Genomic DNA, 19,814 nt, shown 5'->3' on the forward strand with positions numbered 1-19,814 from the left:
GAAGGAGAAGGAGAAGGAGAAGGAGAAGGAGAAGGAGAAGGAGAAGGAGAAGGAGAAGGAGAAGGAGAAGGAGAAGGAGAAGGAGAAGGAGAAGGAAAAGAAAAACCTCAGCTGAGATTCATCTCAGTTCATTTTTTCCTCCATTTGAAGGAGAGTTCAACACCCTGTGATTTTTCAGCACATCTCAAGTCCCTCAGGGCTTGCACACATCACCTGGATGGCAGGCAGCACTGGGCTCTGTCAGGCTTGGGAGCCTCCATGTCACAGCAAGCAGCTCTTCCCTCCACCCCCTTTCCTTGAGACTCCAAGAGGACAACGCACACTTTCTTCCCATGCAGCTGGAAGAAATGGCAAGACCATGTCATCCACCCCTACTCTGTTCTCTCCCTTTTCTCTTTATGGCCCCACTCCAGTTTGGAAGGAAGAAGAGCACATGAGCATGGGAGACCTTTCTACTCTATGGTTTTTGCCTCCACCACTTGTTCAAAGGTGACTGCTCATGAACACTTGCAGCTGGCCAGTGCTGGCTCTTCTCTAGAGCACTGTAACCAGGAAAACGCCAAAGTGCCAACACAGCAGTGTGAGTATATGCCAGTCTCATGTATGGAAGGGGAAATGCTACCCAAGTTACACCCACACGGGCTTTGTACAGTTTGCTATGTGATCTGTAAAACAGTTTGCATCCCAGCACAATCAGTATACTGTTGCAGGCAGGACAGTCTTGACTTGAGGAATTCAGTTTTATTTGATTTATTACCAACTAACTTTTTTTAAATTTATTACCAACCATCTTTCCTTTTAATTATTGATTCAGCTATTGAGGAGAAAAAGAAGTGAAACAATTAAACAAACAGTTTGGGAAGCACCTTTCCTCCCTTTTCCCAGAGTCCTCTTCAGTCCAGCACCTATTTCTCCCCTCCTGTCTAGTACCAGCTTCCCTTCTTTTCCCTGCTGCTTACACTCAGTCTGTCCCAGTTCCTCTGGTCAGTGCATAACAGCTTTTCACTTCTTTGCATCTTACTCCTTCCCACCACTGCTCCTTGCTTCTTACAGCTCCTCTGCCCAGCCCTCTACAGCCTGCAGTCCCTCAGAGAGCACAGGCTCTCTGCAGGACACAGGGGCATCCCCATCCAGTCATCGGTCACACACCAGCCACAGACCTACAGGGCTGTCCCTGCCCCAGCTTGGGTTGCCTGCATGCCACAATCCCTCAAGAGAACCTTCGCCAGCACTGAGTACCTCCCTCCGGGACAGCACCTCCACCCAAGTACCCACAACATCCCCTTCCACACTTCTTTTCCTCATCCTCCCTTCACTCTGCAGACATCTCTTTGTGCATGTCCTCACATCTCCTTTTGTGTGCCCTCTTGTGTTTCCTCTTGTATCTCCTCTGCCTCCTCACATCTTTGCTCACATCTCCTTTTGCTTGTCCTCACGCAGGTCCTTTTGTGCCTCCTGCCCCTTGTCACCTTTTCAAGTCCCAGTCTGTGATTCCTCACGTGACATCTCACATCTCCCCCCTGTGACTCCTGTCCATAGCAGCTATCTCCAGTTCTTAAACACACTTGGGCAGAGGTGCCATGAGGAGCTGACGGATTGCAGTTCGGGTGTGCAGTGGGGTTGTTGTCATGCTCATGGCCTCTTCCCACTCAGTCCACCCCTGCAGCCCCAGTTCCCCACAGCCTACCAGTTAAGTTCCTCATTGCTCGGGGTTTTTTTTCTGCACCACTGGCGCAAAGAAAACAAGTCATATCATTGGCGGTGAAGGTCACTGCCCCCACGAGAGACTCATGTATTTGTTTCCCTTCATGGCAACACCTGCTTCCTGATGATCCCTCTACAATGGAAAGTCTTGAAACAAATAAAAGTAAATGAGAGACCGTAAGTTCACATTTACATTTACCAACTTGTAGCGCAAAGGGCTTGCCAGTTAAACCAATCTAAGGACAAATTTCCACAAAAAGGGGGATTTGTTCAAGTGGCTAAGGCAGAAAATTCAGCCTACAAAGTAAATCTGAAGTCCTCTGATAGTTTAGCTTCCAGAAAACAGCGTGACTGAAGAATAAATCTTGGGAAAAGTGAGGGGAGGGTAATCAAGAGAGCACTATTGCTCCCCCAACACCCCTCTCCTATAAGCAGTGGGGAAATAGCAATGTCCCCGTTTTGTTTTCTCTTTAAGCTACTCAGCAGCCAAAGGGAAGAGAAGTATCTCCATCAGTAAATAATAGCAGCAGATGGCAACAGCTGTTCCAGCAACAGCAGCAAAGCACCAGGGAAGGCACAAATACCCATCCTACAGCTCCCTTTGCTTCAAGTGACAGCCAGCTAAGCACGGCTGGAGCAGTGTGCTGTGCACTGAGCAAGGCACAGAGAACGGCAGTCAGGACCTGCCACGAGGCAGATGGGGCTGCAGTTCAGAAGAGAAGGCTGGAGCATGCCTTCGTGGGTCAGGCAAAGTGCTGCTTTTAAACGTTTTGTTTCATATGTTGTCAAAGACTGAGCTCAGGATGTTTTTGCAAATGAATGTCGCACAAGATCTGGAGTGTTTTGCTGCTGCTTAATGGAGGATGTCTTATCCATAATTAATTCCTCTCTGCTTACAGGTTTTAGCTGTTGCCTTGGTTTTCCCGGAAAGCTGTGACAAGTATTTTAGGGGTAGCACCTGTACCTTTTCTCTAAAAGCCATTGGAAACATGTCACAAGAAAATATATAAAATCTCAAAACCTCAATCAAAGGAAAACTGTCAAAGTAAACTTGTGAGTAACCTTTGTTACACCAAAATTAAGTAAATTAAGCTTGAACCTAGAGCTCGGAGAATTTAGAATAACTAGTAGATGTAATTTGCATCAAAAACATGTGGTGGTAAGGCACCCTTATATATAACTGAAAGAAGCTGCTGAAAGTTTACACAAATCAACTTTTGGTTGATGTGTTTCAGAGCTGCTACAGAAATGCATTTCCTTTTTTTCAAGCACAACAGAAAATCAAAGCTGGCAAAGCTTTCATCACAAACAAGTTGTTAGGAAAAAGGAAGACCTACAGACTATGCACACTGTCAAAGCAAAGCGTGTGACATTTTTCAGTCCAAAGACCATGCACAACACTGCTCTGCTCTGCTCTGTCCCTTCAGCTTTTACCCCTTTGGTGTTTCAAGTTCAGCACATTTACAAGCCCAGCACACAGGAAGTGATACAGTGAATTGTTACGATGTTTTGGGGAGAGTTATGGTCAAGACTGGTCTTTAGGAATACTTGGGATGAGGCAGCCTGCAGCAGAAAGTTGGCTGTGGGAGTCGTGTTTGGGGATGTGCTTTTTGGTTCTGCCCTCAGACCACAACAGCAGACACAAATCAGATGCATGAAGCCACTCGTGATCTCAGCCTCAGAGAGAAATGGGGGTGGTCTTTCAAAAGCATATTCAGGTACTGTAGTTAACATGTTTAAAATGCCTTGACTTTTTCCACAAACTGAATCTAAGTCAAAGTGTTTTGCTTATTAAGGCTTCCCCCAATACTATCACTGTCCATATTAAATACCAAGAGACAATGCATTTGATTCTTTTCACTTCTGTACACCTCATGAGAACGTGCTTATATATACACCCATGTAGATGATAACTTAGTTCTTACCTGACCAAGCAGAGTGTATCTGGATCATACTTAACCTTCCTGATTACATTCCTTTTAAAATTCACTGGTATTCACACTTTACACAGTTTTCTCACTAAGGATTTAAACACCAGATCAAGAGCAGAGATTTCTAACATTGAAATCTGCCTGGTCAAATGTCTCCGGGGCCAAAGAGGAAGCAGCCGTTTCTGGCTTGCATTTTTCCAAAAGCCCTCCACAGACATGCCCCCTGCAGTAGTGCGTGGCACCCCTGCAAGCAGGCTGCCCCCTACCCCAAGGGAGGTTATGTGGAGGGAGGGCCATCGGTTTGATATGTATTCCTCATCCCCAAGCATCCCAACTGCCCTGGGACACCTGAGAGCTGGGTAACCCAAAATGCCCAGGAAGGTGAATTTCTTCTTAACTTTCTGAAAAGCTGTATCTAATCTTTAGAGTACTTACTGAAATGTCAGACTCTGCATGTCCTTGCAGGGATCTCAGATCACCTTGGGCACTTCTTAGTGATGCTTCACCAACAGAAGTAAAACACTACAGCCTGATATCTTCCTGAGATTTCTCACCAGCAAACCTGAGCAGTGAGGTGGTACAAGATGGAAGTGCACAGCAGAGGAGATGGCACTGTGCCCCACTGATCCAAACCCTGTCCCAGAGACCGATCCCCTGGCCCCAGAGCTGCCTAATCCCCACGAGTTTTGCCCAAGATGGAGCTTTTCTGTCTGAGAAGCTTCCCATACTGCACATGCTCTTTTGTTTCTCCTCTTCCTTTTCCCTCCCTAAGCAGTCAAAGCTTTGCTGGAACATCAGGTTGACTCATGATGTGACGTCAACTACTGCACTATGCAGTGCACCACATTCCTGATGTGGATCAGATCTGAGGTGAGGCCCTGTCCATTACTTCTTTCCCTTTTTACATTGTGGCAGTAACTCATGACAGAAGTGGGATTCTGTGAAATCCACAAGTCATCGATGCTTGCAAGGAGGCCGTAGAGAAACAGTGAAAATGGCTAAAAGAGATAGAAAACATCTAGGTGGGATTGGAGTTGGGTAGCTAAAAATTGTTTTAATTGGGAAATTCAGCAAGAAGAATTTCAGAGGTGACAGAAAGTCATGAATGTGAAAGAACAGAGGAAAAGGAACTCTTCATTGGTCTCCATACAGGTACCAGATGCTGGACGCATTTTGCTTAGAACTGCAAAACAAAGAGTAGAAACTAGAGTACGGGCACTAAAACCCAACTCACAAGCCACTTTACATCAAGCTAAGGATGCTGAAGTGCGAGCAGCTGCCCTTGAGTCTCACAGTCATGATAAGAGCCAATTATTTCAGGAATTAAGAACCAACTTCATTTCTCTGGCTTTACAACTGCTCAAGCACAAATACACACTCCCAATCTCAGTGAAATCCCTGGAAGAAAATACACACTGACGTTTGGCAGTGTAACAGATGACTCTGAGGCTGAACTTTCTGCCACCACACAGTTGTCCAAACCTAAGCAAGAAAACACTGCATCTCTGCACCCTAATACTAAAAATTCCACGATGCAACTTCTCCTGCCAATGGAGGTGCTGCTCCACTGCCTTAGGTCACCACAACCTCTACCAATTGTACCACAGATTGGTTTGGGCAAATATCCATAAAATATTCCAAATATTCAGATGAGGACTGGTTTGGATGGGTGTGATAATGCTACAAATTGGGATCTGCAATTAGGATGAAGTCAGACAGAAATTTCCTGGGAAACAGGAAAACCCCAGGACAGGTGCAGATGGAAACACCTTCTCTTTATTAAATTCAGTATGACATGCTACAAAGCAAATATTAGAAGATGAGCATATAACCTTCCCCCCTTCATGGGATACTTTTGAAGGCTGCTCTGAGTGGACTGGCTGCCCAGGATGTCCTTAATGCACAAGGTGCTCTACCCTGGGACATGATGTTTGTGATAGCAACAAACGCAGGGAAAGCAAGATGTCTGGAAAATGCAGTGTGGAGAATCAGTGAGTTTAGCCTTAACGTTGCAGAGGGAGACTCATGCTTGGAGTAAAAGGCCTTCAAAACTGGACACCCTTCAGGAATAGTACCCCTATCCTGACTACTTGCCATTGGGAAGGAAATGTTAGGGTTGCCCAATGGTCGGTAAGCCATGATACAAAAGCTATACGGAAAACTGAGGATAAGCAAGCTGAATGTCTAGAAGAAAATAGAAAGTTGAAAGGGAAGAATTAGAATTAACTATAACAAAAGGCCTGTGATAGTGACTGTGATGGAAGTATCTGAGACAGCCCAGGCAAATTTGATGGCTAAGTAACTGACCCTGTAACACCTTAATCAATCAAAAAATCACTGCTGATGACCCACACAAGAATAATCCACAGAGATGGGATCCTAGTATAGTTCGAGATTTTAATGTGGATGATTTGACAAAAATTCAGGCAGCATACCAAAAACAGCCTAGGGAGTCAATAGTTAAGTGAACATGCCTCCTCTGGCATGACAAGGCAGCAAGAGTATCTCTGTCTGCCCTAGAAGCAGAAGATTTAGATTTAGGAATTACTATTTGGGAACCAACCTAATTTGGTAAACTTACTTCCCAACACTGAATAAACCAAATGATCAAAAACTCTTGAAGCATGGTCCTAAGGCAAGCTCCCTTTGTGCTTTACAATGCCACTGTGTACAAATGAAGTGCAGGTGGGAAAAACAAGCAGTTATAATTACACCTTTTTTACCATCACACCCAAGCACAGTTTCTATTTAAATGTAACAGCACACAAGCTTGTCGTGATGCTGATCTGAGAACTTTATGGACCTGTGATAACGGCTCAGCAACTGCAAACAAATGTGCATTTGATGGCTTGAAATTCCAGAATCTTACATGCAATGTTAATAACACAAATTCTCAAAGATGCTGCAATTTCACTGGCCCTAATTCTACATAACACAGTCTGCCGAGTAATGGTCAGCTGAGTAATAACAATAGCTGGAATACACATGGCCCAGACAACATGTCTGGCTGAACAAATGGAAACTTCTTTTGCAAAATCTGGTTGAGACAAACATGCTTAATGAAACTTAATTGTTCTCCTGATCCACAATGCTCATTCTGCAAACATCAAAATAACTCCAGATACTGTTTTAACAACTGGATGGTTGTGGCTTTTTGGCACTGGTACATATAAAAGCATACCACCACTGTGGCCTGCTACTTAATCACAGCACTATAGAATCATAATTGCGGAACAGCTTGGGTTAGAGGGGGCCTTAAAACCCACCCAGTTCCAGCCCTCTGCCATGGGCAGGGTTACCACCCACCAGCTCAGGCTGCCCAGGGCCCATTCCAACCTGGCCTTGAATACCTCCAGGGATGGGACACCCACAACCTCTCTGGGCAGCCCATGCCAGTGCCTCACCACCTGCTGAGTAAAGAATTTCCTCCTAATATACAATCTAAATCTCCCCTTTTTTAGTTTAAAACCATTCCCCCTTGACATATTACTATCAGACCATGTAAAAAGTCTATCTCCCTCCTGTTTATAAGCTCCCTTTAGGTACTGGAAGGCCACAATGATTTCTTACTGGAGCTTTCTCTTTTCTGGGAGTAATAAGTCCAGCTCCCTCAGTCTTCCTTTGTATGAGAGGTGCTCCAGCTGTCTGAGCATCTTCGTGGCCCTCCTCTGGACCTGCTCCAACAGCTCTACATCTTTCTTGTGCAGGGAGCCCCAGATGTGGACATAATACTCCAGGTGAAGACTCATGAGGGCAGAGCAGAGAGGGACAATCACCTCCCTTGCTCTGTTGGCCACTTTTCTTTTGATGCAGCCCAGGATACCGTTGGCTTTCTGGGGTGCAATTGTTGGCTCATGTCCAGCTTTTCATCCACCAGAACCTCCAGCTCCTTTTCTACAGGGCTACTCTCAGTGAATGCTTCCAGTCTGTACACATATCTGGTATTGCCCTGACCCAAGTGCAAAACCCTGCACTTGGCCTTGTTGAATCGCATTAGGTTCATGCAGGCCCACTTTTCAAGCTTGTCCAGGTCCCTTTGGATGGCACAGTACCAGAATACACCTCAAGCCTTATGCATTTCAATCTAAAAATCTGTCACTTATTTTTCCAGACACTCAATACCCAGTATGTCATAAGCACAGAATATCCAACCCCTTAGCAACAAGATCAACTGCATTTTCATAAGGCTATATGCTTACTGCTTCTAAACTTGGGTGCTGCTGAACTGAAATGAGCTACTGATAACACCTCTGCTGTACTCAAAATTACTCAAAATACAACCATAGATGCTTTAACAAACCCACAGATGGAGATCACTTTCACAATTTGCAATTCGAAATGACTGGGCCTTAGGCCATCTTTTAGCTTCACAAGGAGGACTTTCTGGATTCACGCAACTTGTTGCTTTTTAAGAGGTTGAATATGGCGTGAACACTATTCAGCAGCACATCTGTATTTGTCACCAAACAATGCAAGGACAACCCTTGCTCAAGGGTCTATCCACCAATTGGGCCAGACCTCAGCATGTGGGGATGGCGTGCCTTACGGATAGTAGCTTTTATTTTAATTGTAGGCTCTATTCTTTTCTGTATTGTATCTTGTACCAGATTACTGTGTCTATCACTCCTTTCTAAATCAGTACGATTAATGTGTGCTTTACCTTCTGAACCATCCCAGAAGCTCCAGCATCTGTCCCAAATGGCCATGAGCCTCCTCCACCTCAGGCACTAGGTGGCAAGAGAGACGAAGCAGGCATGGCATAGACTCACTCCAAACAAGCCAGAACTGGCTGCAGGCCAAGGGCATGGGTGGTTCATGTCCTCATGCAGGTAGGCTGAACTCTGTAAGGACAGCTCCCATCAGTTGCCTGAATGGTGATTCCCTCCATCTAGTCTCAGCAATACAAAACAGGCCTGGCTTTTGCCCAAGATGGATGTGCTGAATGTGCTCCTTTGTTTTTCCTGCTCCTTTTTACTCCCTAAGCAGATGAAGCTTTGTTGGGACATTGGTGGACTCACAACATGATGACATCGACTCCAGAACCCTGCAACACACCACAGCCCTGATACAGATCGGCTCTGAGGTGAGGCTCTGTCCATCACTTTGTTCCCCCTTTGCTTCATGACAGTCACTGACATTAAACCTGTTTCCAAGTGAAGTCACCAACCAAAATAAGATCTGTGGATCTGTTCTGGAAACTGAGTGACCAACAAAGTAAGGGATTTAATATGTTTGTTTGGGCAGGAGTACCTGAGAAAGAGAACCCCAGATGAGTGCAGAGAAAAGGATCTCAAAGCCAGAAGACACAGCAAGCAGAAGACTTTCACATGCATGGGAAGTGCATGTCCTGATGAGCTAAATGGTAGTGTACAAGGACAGAAGGAACCGGAGGAGTGTTCCCAACCTCTCCTGACAGCACATGCTACAATCGGATCCAAACCCCAACAGTGTAAATGGCAAGATTACTCTATACTGTACACTACTGATGCAGTCTCATCCCCATGTAGAACAGGTACATCTGTGTGGTTTTATGGGCAAGTTGCAAGTGGAAGGCAGTACTTAATGGTTACGGCCAAATAAAAAAAAATTAGATGGATAATGAATTACACATAAGTACCTCTTGCCAAAGTATGGGTTGATATCAAAAGAAAAGCAAACCGGCAGCTAATTGAGCTAATTGTAGCTGAATCCACTCCCTTCCTCCTCAGGCTTTTCTTTCACGCTCCTCTGCCCCTGCCATGCCCAGCCCTGAAAGCTTGAGCATCGTAAAGTGAATTCTGATGAAGGATTTTATTTTCTTGCTTGTTTGGCTTCCAGAACTGGTTTTGCTCCACTGCAGCGTGAGACAGGCACAAGCAGTGGCACATAGGGAGATGCTGCAAGAAGCATGCTGCATTGTTATGGTGGCACCTCACTTAGCTCACTGGCATCACCAAATTGCATGCTGAGGCTTCACAGTAGAGACACTGTCTGCTGGAAGCTGCCAATGCCTTGAGAGCCAGTGGGAATCCTGTAAGAAGGGAAACGCAGGTGATAGCCATGAGCTGCACACCTGATATCAGCTCAGGGCAGGCAGGTTGCTATTCACCCAACATCTGACCCTCAAGGATGAGTACTGCTTTTATGCTGATAGATGATGAGCATGAGAACAGAAGGGCGTTCACGTTTACTTCCCAGTCATCGGTTCTCCCCACAGAGCCAGTGACTTGAGACACAGCTAGAATTTATGCAAGAACCATAAAAAAGGGGAAATCAAGCTCCTAAGATTCGCTTTTCTGGCTTCCATGATAACAAAAACAGTCACAGTGCAAAGTGGGCAGAGCTCAGCAGAAGCTGGGGTGAGATGCAGGCAGGATGCAGAAACATCCGGCCTGCGCTGAGGCAGCCTCTTTTGCATTGGGAAACAACGTGCTGGTTTAGGTCACTGTTAGCCAAGGCTGCGGGACTCACCATCCTTCAGCAACTTCCCTGGTCTTAGCTCACTAGTTAGAGGAGTTACTCATTTCTTCACAACTGCTTCGCTGGCACTCTCCCCCTACTGCCGCAGCAAGCGTTCCCATAGCCCTCTCGTGAGGCTCCCTCCAGCTTCAGCTCTGCTCAAATCCCAACGCTTTCCAGGGCAGGGCAGCTCTGTCAGACCACGAAGGCAGGCTGAGTTCCCCCGTCACCAGCTCTGCTTTTCCCCCTGGGTCCGGGCCAGCCGCACCCCGCCCGAGCCTTCCTTTGCTCCTCGTCTTCCCACAGCGCTGCTGCCCGGCAGCGGGCCCGGCTGCCGGTTCGTCCTTCTCGGGTTGCACGGCGCCTTTCAGCCCGCACGACATGCGGGCACCGTGCGCGCAGCCCCTTCGGAAAGCGATGCCCGCTCGGAGCACGGAGGGACCCAAGGGAACGCCCTGAAGAAGGCTCAGCGCAGCGAGGGGACGGAGACCTCTTCGCCCGTGTTCCCCGCAGCACTACGAGCGGGCGGGCTGCGAGCTCCAAGCAGAGCGGCTCCATCCCCCGCGCAGCTGAGGGCAAAGCTGTGTCGAAGAGGGACGCGCCGCGCCCATGGAAAAAGCCGCCGCGGAAAAAAAAAAAAAAAAAAAAAAAAAAAAAAAACAAAAAAAAAAACCCACATTTTCTCGAATTGCCCCCTTCGCGTCGGGCAGGTCGGGGCCGCCGACCCTGAGGGCAGCCCCACGCCCCGTTCCCCCCGCCGTCCCCCCGCGCCCCGCTCACCTGCGCGCCCACCGGCAGAGCCTCGGGGCCGGGCCGGGACCGCGCTCGGACCCGAGCCGGGTCCCCCCACAGCCACCGGCCCGGGCAGCGCCGCCCCCGCCCCGCCCGCAGTCCGGGGCCGCCTCCGGGAGGAGCGGAGCGGAGCGAAGCCGCACCGTCGTGGAAGGATCGCGGCCGATTTGTTCAGCTCCGCGTTGGGATGTCGGCCGCAGTGCGTCGCCTGCGGGGCCGGGTGGGCAATGGGGCTGCGGTGAAAGGGGTCGGGATGCAGAGCCACGGCCCCGCGCTGCGGGGAGAGAGCAACAGGAGTCATAGAATCGTAGAAGCATTATAGTTGGAAAAGACCTCTAAGATCATCTAGTCCAACCGTCCACCTACCACCAATATTTCCCCACTAAACCATGTCCCTTAGTACTACGTCTACCCTTTGCTTGTACACCTCCAGGGACAGTGACTCCATCTCCCTGGGCAGCCCACTCCAGCTCCTGGCCGCTCTTCTGGAGAGGAAATTTTTCTTAATATCCAACCTGAACGTTCCCTAGTGCAACTTGAGGCCATTCCCTCTTGCAGTTACCCAGGAGAACAGGCCGACCCCCACCTCACTGTAAAAGAGTTGTTGAAATCAACAGGGTCTCCCCTGAGCCTCCTCCAGATTCGACAATCCTAATTTCCTTGACTGATCCCCATCAAACTTGTGCTCCAGACCCCTCACAGCTTTGCTGCTCTTCTCTGGACACACTCCAGGGCCTCAATGCCTTTCTTGTAGTGAGGGGCCCAAAACTGAACACAGTACTCAAGGAAGGACAGGAGCATCTCAGCCCCTCTGCTGAGAAGGGCAGGGATCACAGAGCAGCATAGCCAACATACGAGGCTGCAAAATCCATTAAAAAAAAAAAAAAAAAAAGGAAAAAGAGAAAAGGAAAAAAAGAGAGAATGGTAGCCTACCAATGAGTGGTTTGCATATTGCAAAACAGGAGAGCTTCATACCTGCCCTGAGGCGGGAGAGAGTTCTACTTGAATCATTCTTGGCAACTGACTGCTTCATGGGTTCTCAGTGAGATTGGATAAAGGGAAGAGCTGCCTTTAGTTTGGAACAGCACCGCTGGCACAGCCACAGGGAGACATCACTGGAGATTTTTGGAAGCAGGTTGGCCAATAAGAGGGGCAATGCAGGCAGAACTGACCCACATAGAGCTCACCCCCGAGCCCATTAGCCGTGCCCCCAGCCCTGCTCTTGGTGACTGGCATGCAACAGCGTGTCGCTGTGTGTTACAGAACAGCATGCATTTCCACAAAAACAATTCTGACATTCCTTAAACAAAACAAAAACAAAAATGTATTTTCCCAGGACTGAAGCAATCTGAAACCATTTCTTTTTTTTTTTTTTTTTCCCAGAAATAACATTAAACTGCTTCTTTCCTAACACCAGACCTGAATCCAATTCAAAATTAAAGTGGATTTCAAATTATTTTTCACTGCCACAGCTGCCACCAATGCTCCACTCCCCTTGGCTGCCCCAAGGCTGACACTCAGAGGACAGGGACATCATGCACTCGGGGGACACCACAGTGCTGGCCCTAGTGCACATGGCAGAATGAGAGCAGGGCCGCTTGTTGAGGGAAGCTCACAGACAGAACTCACCTGTGTGAGCACGTGGCACTTGTGGGTTGCCACTGTAGGTGGCACCGTGGCTTGCTTGGGCAGAGCCCTGGGCAAAGGAAGGAATGGGCTGGCTCTGCTAGCAGGTGCTCACCCCTCAAAGTGGAGTTCCTGGAACAAACAGTGATGGCAGATACGTAAAATCCCTTTCAGAAGCATTAGCGCGATGCTCTCGGGGCGGTATCACTATTATCGATGGGAACTTGCCAAATCAATGCTGCCAACTGAGCCAACAGCAGTTACAAGCAGTGTGTCCAGCAGATGGGTTAGAAATGAAAATGTGGTAAGAGAGGAGCGGGAACAGCACAGTGCCTCCAGAAGAAGGCAGAACCTCTGCTGCTGCATAATCTTAACCCAAGGAGAGCTCTGCTACTGCGGGCATATAGCCTCCAGCTGGGGTAAGGGCCAGAAACCTCTGGCTGGCTGAGAAATGGTCCAAACGTGTCTCTGCTTCGTCCTTCCCTCCTGAGGCTCACTCAGGCCAGCAATAGACATGAACAACCACACCGCGATTGTACCTGGCTGCGGGGAGCTGCAGGATGAGCACTGGGCTGCGTGCAACGCACAGACACTTTCTTCCCCGCTTTGGGAGTCCGAGATTGCAAAAGGCTTCCCTGGCCTGGGACCAAAGTCAGAGTGCTGAACTGATCATCCCCAGTGATCAGAATGCATCATACCAAAACGGTTCTTGCCAATTGTATCAAATAATTTCAGTTTCCATTTATATGACATTTAAATAATAATAATATAACAACCAAGGAGTAATTGCTTTGAGTTGCAAGTTGGAATTTTCAACCCCTATTTCCCTCGCTTCAATTTGGATATTCATTAAAATTCACTTTTCCTGCCAGTGACCCACATTGCAAAAAAAGCAAACACCGTAAAAGCCAAAACTATCAGACAATCCCAAATAGACTCCCCCACCAGCCATGGCAGTGCTTTTCTAGGGGAAATTCTGCAGCTGATAATGAGGGTCCAGAACCCCAAAACCGCTGCGCAGCCACCAGGATCAGCAGGATCTGTGCGTCCCACTACTGTTGCCAGCACCCAGCACTCCCCTGCGCCTGCTCATGTCCATCACCCACTGGGCATCTCCGTCCAGGGGCTTTCCCCATATCAGGAGAGCAGCTGCGCGCAGTAAAACATCCCTGTGTCTTGCAGCTTAAACTACAGTGGGATTTAGATGGAATTGTGTCAGCACCTCATGGTGGGTTGTGATCCTACCCTTGCAGGAACAAAGGCCAATGATGAAGCCTTTTGTTTGATATGATCTTTAAGGATATTTGTTGATTTAAACACTACACTCAAAATGTAAATTACACTTTAGTCTGAGGCTATTAAGGAGTAAAACACATTTAGGATTCTGTACATAGGTGAATGCAGAAGGTCCATTTTCAACAGTCAGCCCAGCTTACCATTGACCTGCTGCTGCTGCAGGTCCCAGTGCACCTTCCAGAAAGAGGATGGTCAGTAGCATGTGCTAGAGCTTTAGCGCGTCATTACCAAGCTTCTTGTTGATGATGATGCAACACAAAAAGGACCTTTGCCATGGTGAACACCACAGGATTTCTGGCACTTGTCGGGATCAATTCCTGATGAGCTGCCTGCTTTTCCCACGGGCAGCATCACTGGTCTGGCTATGCTGATCACAGCGTCACAGAATCACAGAATTGTAGGGGGTTCAAAGGGGCCTCTGGAGATCATCGAGTCCAACCCCCTGCTAAAGCAGGCTCCCTACAGCAGGTTGCACATGAAAACATCCAGAAGGATTTTTAATATCTCCAGAGAAGGAGACTCCACCAGCTCTCTGGGCAGCCTGTTCCAGTGTTCCATCACCCTCACACTAAAGAAGTTCTTCCCTGATGCCCAGGCTTCCTAAACACAGGTTCTGGGCCTCAGCCCTAAAGACCTTCGGGCACTCAAGTGCTGACCCTGCCACGTGCTAGCAGTGCCACGTGAGCCAGAGCACCCACACTGCCTGCACCAGGCAGAACTAACCTGCTCCAATAAAGTGGAGCATGTCAGCGTGGCTGAAAGACCCACCAAAATGCCAGAGAGAACGCTGTTATGGAAGACTGTCACAGTTAGGCCTGGTTTCCTTCCCCTGAGGCAACAGTGCCAACACTGAGCACTTATCAAATTTGAGGTAAGTATTTAACTAGGGAAACAGAGTCCTTTTGTTCCTACAGAGAACTGGTCACCTTGATGGAGTTTTTCCCAGTCTCCAGGAGGCTATGGCCAGCTGCTTGGGGTTAGGGACCATTTACTGCTGCTCATCCTCCCCTAGATGTTTAGTGGTGTGGGAGGATGAGGAACAATCCTCCAGCCCACTGCCACCCATAGCTCGCTTGCCTCCCAGAGCCTTGCCTGGGACCCGGCCACCGATGAGCATTGCTGGGTGGATTTTCCATGCCTCCAGAACAGGTGAAGTTCAAAGCAGATTTCCCATGTCACAATTCCTGTTTCCCAGCTGTCAGCTCCCTAATTTCGGGCACAGAGCAGTGCTCTGACACATGCTGGCTCTGAGTTCCGGATGCCAGCAGAATGTCCATGTCCTGGCCAGAAGCCTTGGGGGGGCTTCAGCCACGTGGGGAGACCTGCCCCAGAAGAAGCCCTGAACCATTGCAGGCAGCAGCTCACCACTGCTGGGAGCTTCATGGCCCTGGGGCGATCCCGTGTGCCATCACAGTGGGCAGGTGGCCAAGGTCAGAGGCTGTCACACCAGGCTGGCCAGGACATTCCTTCCAAGGGCCGCAGAAAAACATAGGATGCTTTGAGGCGTGACGGGAGCTCTAAATGCCCTCCTTCTATAGACCTTCCTCTTGCAGCAAGTTTAAAAGCTGAAAAGTACCATAATCAGGAACAGAAGCAGTTTTCAGCTTCTCATCCTTCCCCCCCCCCTTCCCACCCAAGTCCTTTCCACACCTGTAAGGAAAAGCAATTTTCTGAATTAAAATGAGGACCTCATGTCCTTACTGTTTGTTTTTTTTCCTTATTAATGCAGTGTGGCAGCCGTTCTGCGGTGTATGGGCTTCGGGGGGGTGTTAGGCTTCAGCTGGGGGATTGCAACATGCACAGGAAGCAGGGACCCACCTCTTTCTGCTGTGTTCTGGAGCAGGGATCAGCGCAAAGTGTCTCTGAAGTCACTTGTAAAACACCGTGCAGGTCCGCAGGCTGTGTTTTCTTTCCTTTCCCTGTAATGCCAGGGGCGTATCTTGCCAACGAGCCTGAGGCCGTCTGGAAAATGTCATCCAGCGCATTATTTCCCTTGCCAGAGGGATATTTATAGAGAGCATAAATCATGTTGTCATGATCAAAACCTGTCAGGGAGGGCCCACGGGAGCAGAGCATCTCCCCCAGCTCAGCAGGATCTGCCCACACTGGGACACCAATAGACAGCAAGTTCCCACCCACCAACTGGGTTTTCCTGCTTCTCCAGGACCCCACCTCACTGCACTGCCCAGTTTCACTATGCTTCATATATTTTTACCCAAGCTGGGATGGTAAACTCTCTCTATTTGGACAATAACTTAATTTCAAATGAGTTTCTCACAAAAAGTGAACTCCTTCCCCTTATCTGAGCAATTCAACGCTTTAAACATTTGAACATAACAGACATAATGAAACACCGCCTTCATCTTCTGGGAAGCACAATTCTTTGAGTTCTGGCCAGCTCTCGTCACAGGCTGCCTAAATTTATATACAGAAAAATAAACATGCATTTTTGATAGGCATACACTTGCACATCTAAATCGACAAAATGCCACCAGGCCCCCTGTGACACTCATCGATGGCACTCATTGCAGCCCAGAGCGGCTCCACAGTGTGATGCTACGGCCATGAAAGCAATCCAGAGAGCACACCACTAACCCATGACAGCCAGCGTCTCCCCAGATGCCCATGGCTTGGTTATGTGGGGGTCACCAGCTGGCTGTTTTACCCCGTGTTTCCATTCCATTGAGGTCTTATCATTTCCACAAGTGTAGGACATTGAGCCTTGATGTGAATCCTCATGGGAAATGAAGAGGAATAGTAGGGACATGCAACTCTTCTGGAAGATGGGCAGACCAGCTGACCTGGGTACCACCAGCACCCACTGTTCCACAAGGCCACATTTTTCAGAACAGAGCCACCTTTGCTTGGTGAGGCCAAAATGAGCCAGCACTGGCAGTAGTAGGGCTCGTGGTTACCAAGATGTTGTCAACACAGGCCTCGATGGGAAACCCAAGGAAGTGGAAGGAGAGGAGGCAGAAAGGAGGATTCCCTGAGGAAGAGGTACACTGGAGGATCGCACCACTGGGCAACCATCTGGAGTTCATTACAGCAAGTGTGACTACTAACCCCAGTGGTCAAGATGTGCCACAGTCACCAGCCCTGTGGCATTGAGGGCTCCCAACCAAAGGTGCCCAAAGAGGGCAGTGCCCCTACTCAGTTGTCCCAGCTGAGTAAGGACAGGGAGAGAGACCACGTAGACTCTGGCTGGCAGAGCCAAGGAAAATGGGAGTGTGCAACTGGAACCATTGATCTCTTCTGTCTGCTCAGCAATGGGTAAGGTTGGAAGCAAGAACAAAGCCTGGAGGACCCAGCCCTCCATTTGGCCCAAGTGAATGCTGATGGTTCACAGTGAGGTCTTGCACTTGGTGCAGAGAGGGAGCAAGGCTGACAGTGAGCATAGTGCTGGGAAGGTGAACTATGAAACTTCAGCAAGAGTAGAAGCTCCAGAGCTGAGGCAGAACAATACTGTGACCCAGCCACCTCCCAGCTTCCAAACTACTTAGCTACTTTTGAAGGCAATTAATAGAGAAAGTCACCCCAGGCCAGGTCACCTTCAGCTTCCACTCTGTACAAGAAACTATTGCAAATTGCATCTGATGCCAGTGTCAGCTGCACCACACACGGGACTGGGATGGAAAATAGGAGTAGGAGATGGAGGGAGGAGGGAAAGTGAAGTCATTGAGATAAGGAGGGCAAAGAAACAAAGGAGTGGCCCAGTGAAACAGGGCTTATACTAGAAAGGTCAGCTGGCCAAGATGAAATGCCGGCACACTTCTAGAAACTGAAAGTCTTATTTCTAAGACACATAAACCAGGAATGCCTGATTTTACCCTAAAATGCTGACATGACATTTTGAGTTTTTGATGAAAAAAATGTTCGGTGCGACATGATCACAGTCAGTGGGACTTCACATATCACAGAGGAACAGCAATGAACACCCTGTGTAGCTGAGTGTACAACAGATTAAGGAAAGTCTTGAGTCAACACGAGTGAAAGCAGGCTGCCAGTGGTTCATGTTTTCAGAAGCTACAAATAGAGTAGCACATATGAGCAGACAGCACATTTTCTCAACTTCATTTGAGGCAAGTTCCTCTAACAGACTCATCCTGCTGAGTTTTGGTCATCTCTGTGGCCATACTTCACACATGCTTTCTATGTAAAGTTACAGTGGTTTCAGTTATAGAGAGACAGAAATAGAAGGCTGCAGCAACAGGCTCCGCAGAAATATTTTAGAATCAAAACAGGGCAAATAAAACAGGAAACCATTTTAGCCAAGACACTACAGTGCAGCTGTACATGTTCCAGGCAGACTTGCTATCAACCCACTGAGCACATGCACCATCCCAAGAACTCTCCAGAAATCAAGAAAGAGCAAAACCCACCTGGGCAGGGCCTGCCTATCACTGACCCCTGTTTTTTGGAGCTCCAGCAGAACCTCCTCATCCCACACAGCTTTTGTCTGGAGCTGCTCAAAGCCCACATCCTACCCCCGATGTTTTCATTATGTAGCTTCATTGCTTTCCCTTACTTAGGGAGCATGCATTTTGTTTTAGAAAATGGTGCCTTGGAAGCCACTGGATGGAGCTGCCTGTTTGGGCCAGGGCCAGGCTGGCGTTATTAAGGAGTATTAATGCCATTAGACAAGAGGAGAAATCAAAGCACCATAAATACTCACAGTGTCCTGAAGATTTGCCTTCATAATGTTGAAAATAATTCTGAGAAAGAAACCAGAGATGTTTAAGTGATAGAGGTGCTAAGGAACATGGGTTAGGACATAAAAAAAAAAAACAACAACAATATCTCATAAATGGAAAAAAAAACAATTGCTTAGAGATTAATGCAAATAGAATATAGGAATATAGAAGGTCCCTAGCTGGACAGGACCCACAAGGATCGTTGAGTCCAACTTCTGGCTCTGCACAGGACCACCCAAAATAGTTCAGGCAGGAAAAACAGAGTTGGGGAGAGGAAGAGAGCCTGGTGGGAACAAACATGACAGAAAGCAAACATTTCTGGAGGATACCAGACTACGGTTGTCATAGCCCGGCTGAGAAGGATTAAGAGATTTTAAAGCAAAGGGAGTGAACGGGGAAGTTTCCACAAGCCAGTTTTGCCCATGACGTGGTTTCTGGGGCCATAGCTCCAGAGCTGAGTGCTTTGCATGACAGATCCACGCCTGCTACTCCAATCCTCTCGCAGCCATCCCTGCCCTCCCCCTCACCTGGCCCAGTCCTGCTTCTTCCCCCTGCCAGAAGCTGCTGTCACAAATGCTTCCAATTCTGTTTTCTAGGCCAGGACCAGTGAGCACCTCCCTTGCCTTAGCTCTGCCCTGTGTTCCCAGACACAGTCTGGGGGCACCTCCAGCCCTGGATAGAAAGCAAACAGAAACTGAAAAGCTGTCAACCAGCACAAACAAAGGCAGGACTGGGTGCACCGGAACATGCAGGCAGGTGTGCACAGGGTGTGGGATCCCATACAAGAGTTTTGGAGCAGGATGCAGGTTTCCAGTGGCAGTATTTTCCAGCCATGCTCAGCATTTGCATGTGGGGATGCAGTGGGGTCATGGCCACGCTTCTAGCCCACACGTGGCAAATGTGTATAGGGCCATGGCTGCAAATGCAAAGGACTGGGGCTGCTTGCTCTGAGCAAGAGGTTCTTTGCTGTGGTTAATCCTGGCTTGCCCCTCTCCAGGGAAGGAACCTGCAAGGAAACAAGCCCCGCAGTGGTGCAGGAGAAGGGCTGTAATGTGCCCTGTGCATGCAGTGAGGGGCAGGCGGGGGGAAACATAACCCAAAAAAGAAATTTAAAAAAAACAACAACAACAACAACAACAGAGTATGATTTTTCCATCACGAAGTACAGATTTAATGCCAGCAAAACATTTTGTGGATTTCAGGCTGTTTGTGCCAAAAAAAACAGATGAGAAAATAATAGGAAAGAATCTGAGAAAATGCTATTTCTTCTGATCAGCCTTTTTGGTTTTCATCTAACTGTATTTAAAATGTTCCTCAGCTGAAAAGTCCTAGA

The 19,814-nt window shown here is 48.2% G+C and overlaps 1 protein-coding gene across 8 annotated transcripts in view; it reads right to left on the minus strand.

The window, feature by feature from the left end:
* A4GALT (alpha 1,4-galactosyltransferase (P blood group)) overlaps positions 1-15,749 on the minus strand; it is a 21,943-nt gene extending 6,194 nt beyond the window's left edge. For 2 of the 8 annotated variants that reach the window (XM_021392453.1, XM_021392403.1), the window contains exons 1-3: positions 10,854-10,993; positions 8,296-8,476; positions 214-338 (exon numbers count right to left, since the gene is read on the minus strand). Coding sequence is in view for 1 of the 8 variants with exons in the window: in XM_021392433.1 (XP_021248108.1) it covers positions 8,296-8,307 (12 nt within the window). In the remaining 7 variants the exon portion in view is untranslated. Of the gene's footprint in view, positions 1-213; positions 339-8,295; positions 8,477-10,853; positions 11,008-15,605 lie in introns of those variants that run through there. The other 6 variants (XM_021392433.1, XM_021392420.1, XM_021392412.1 and 3 more) reach the window with 5 other exon arrangements.

This window comes from Numida meleagris, chromosome 1 (assembly GCF_002078875.1).
Source record: "Numida meleagris isolate 19003 breed g44 Domestic line chromosome 1, NumMel1.0, whole genome shotgun sequence".
Taxonomy (NCBI): Eukaryota; Metazoa; Chordata; class Aves; order Galliformes; family Numididae; genus Numida; species Numida meleagris.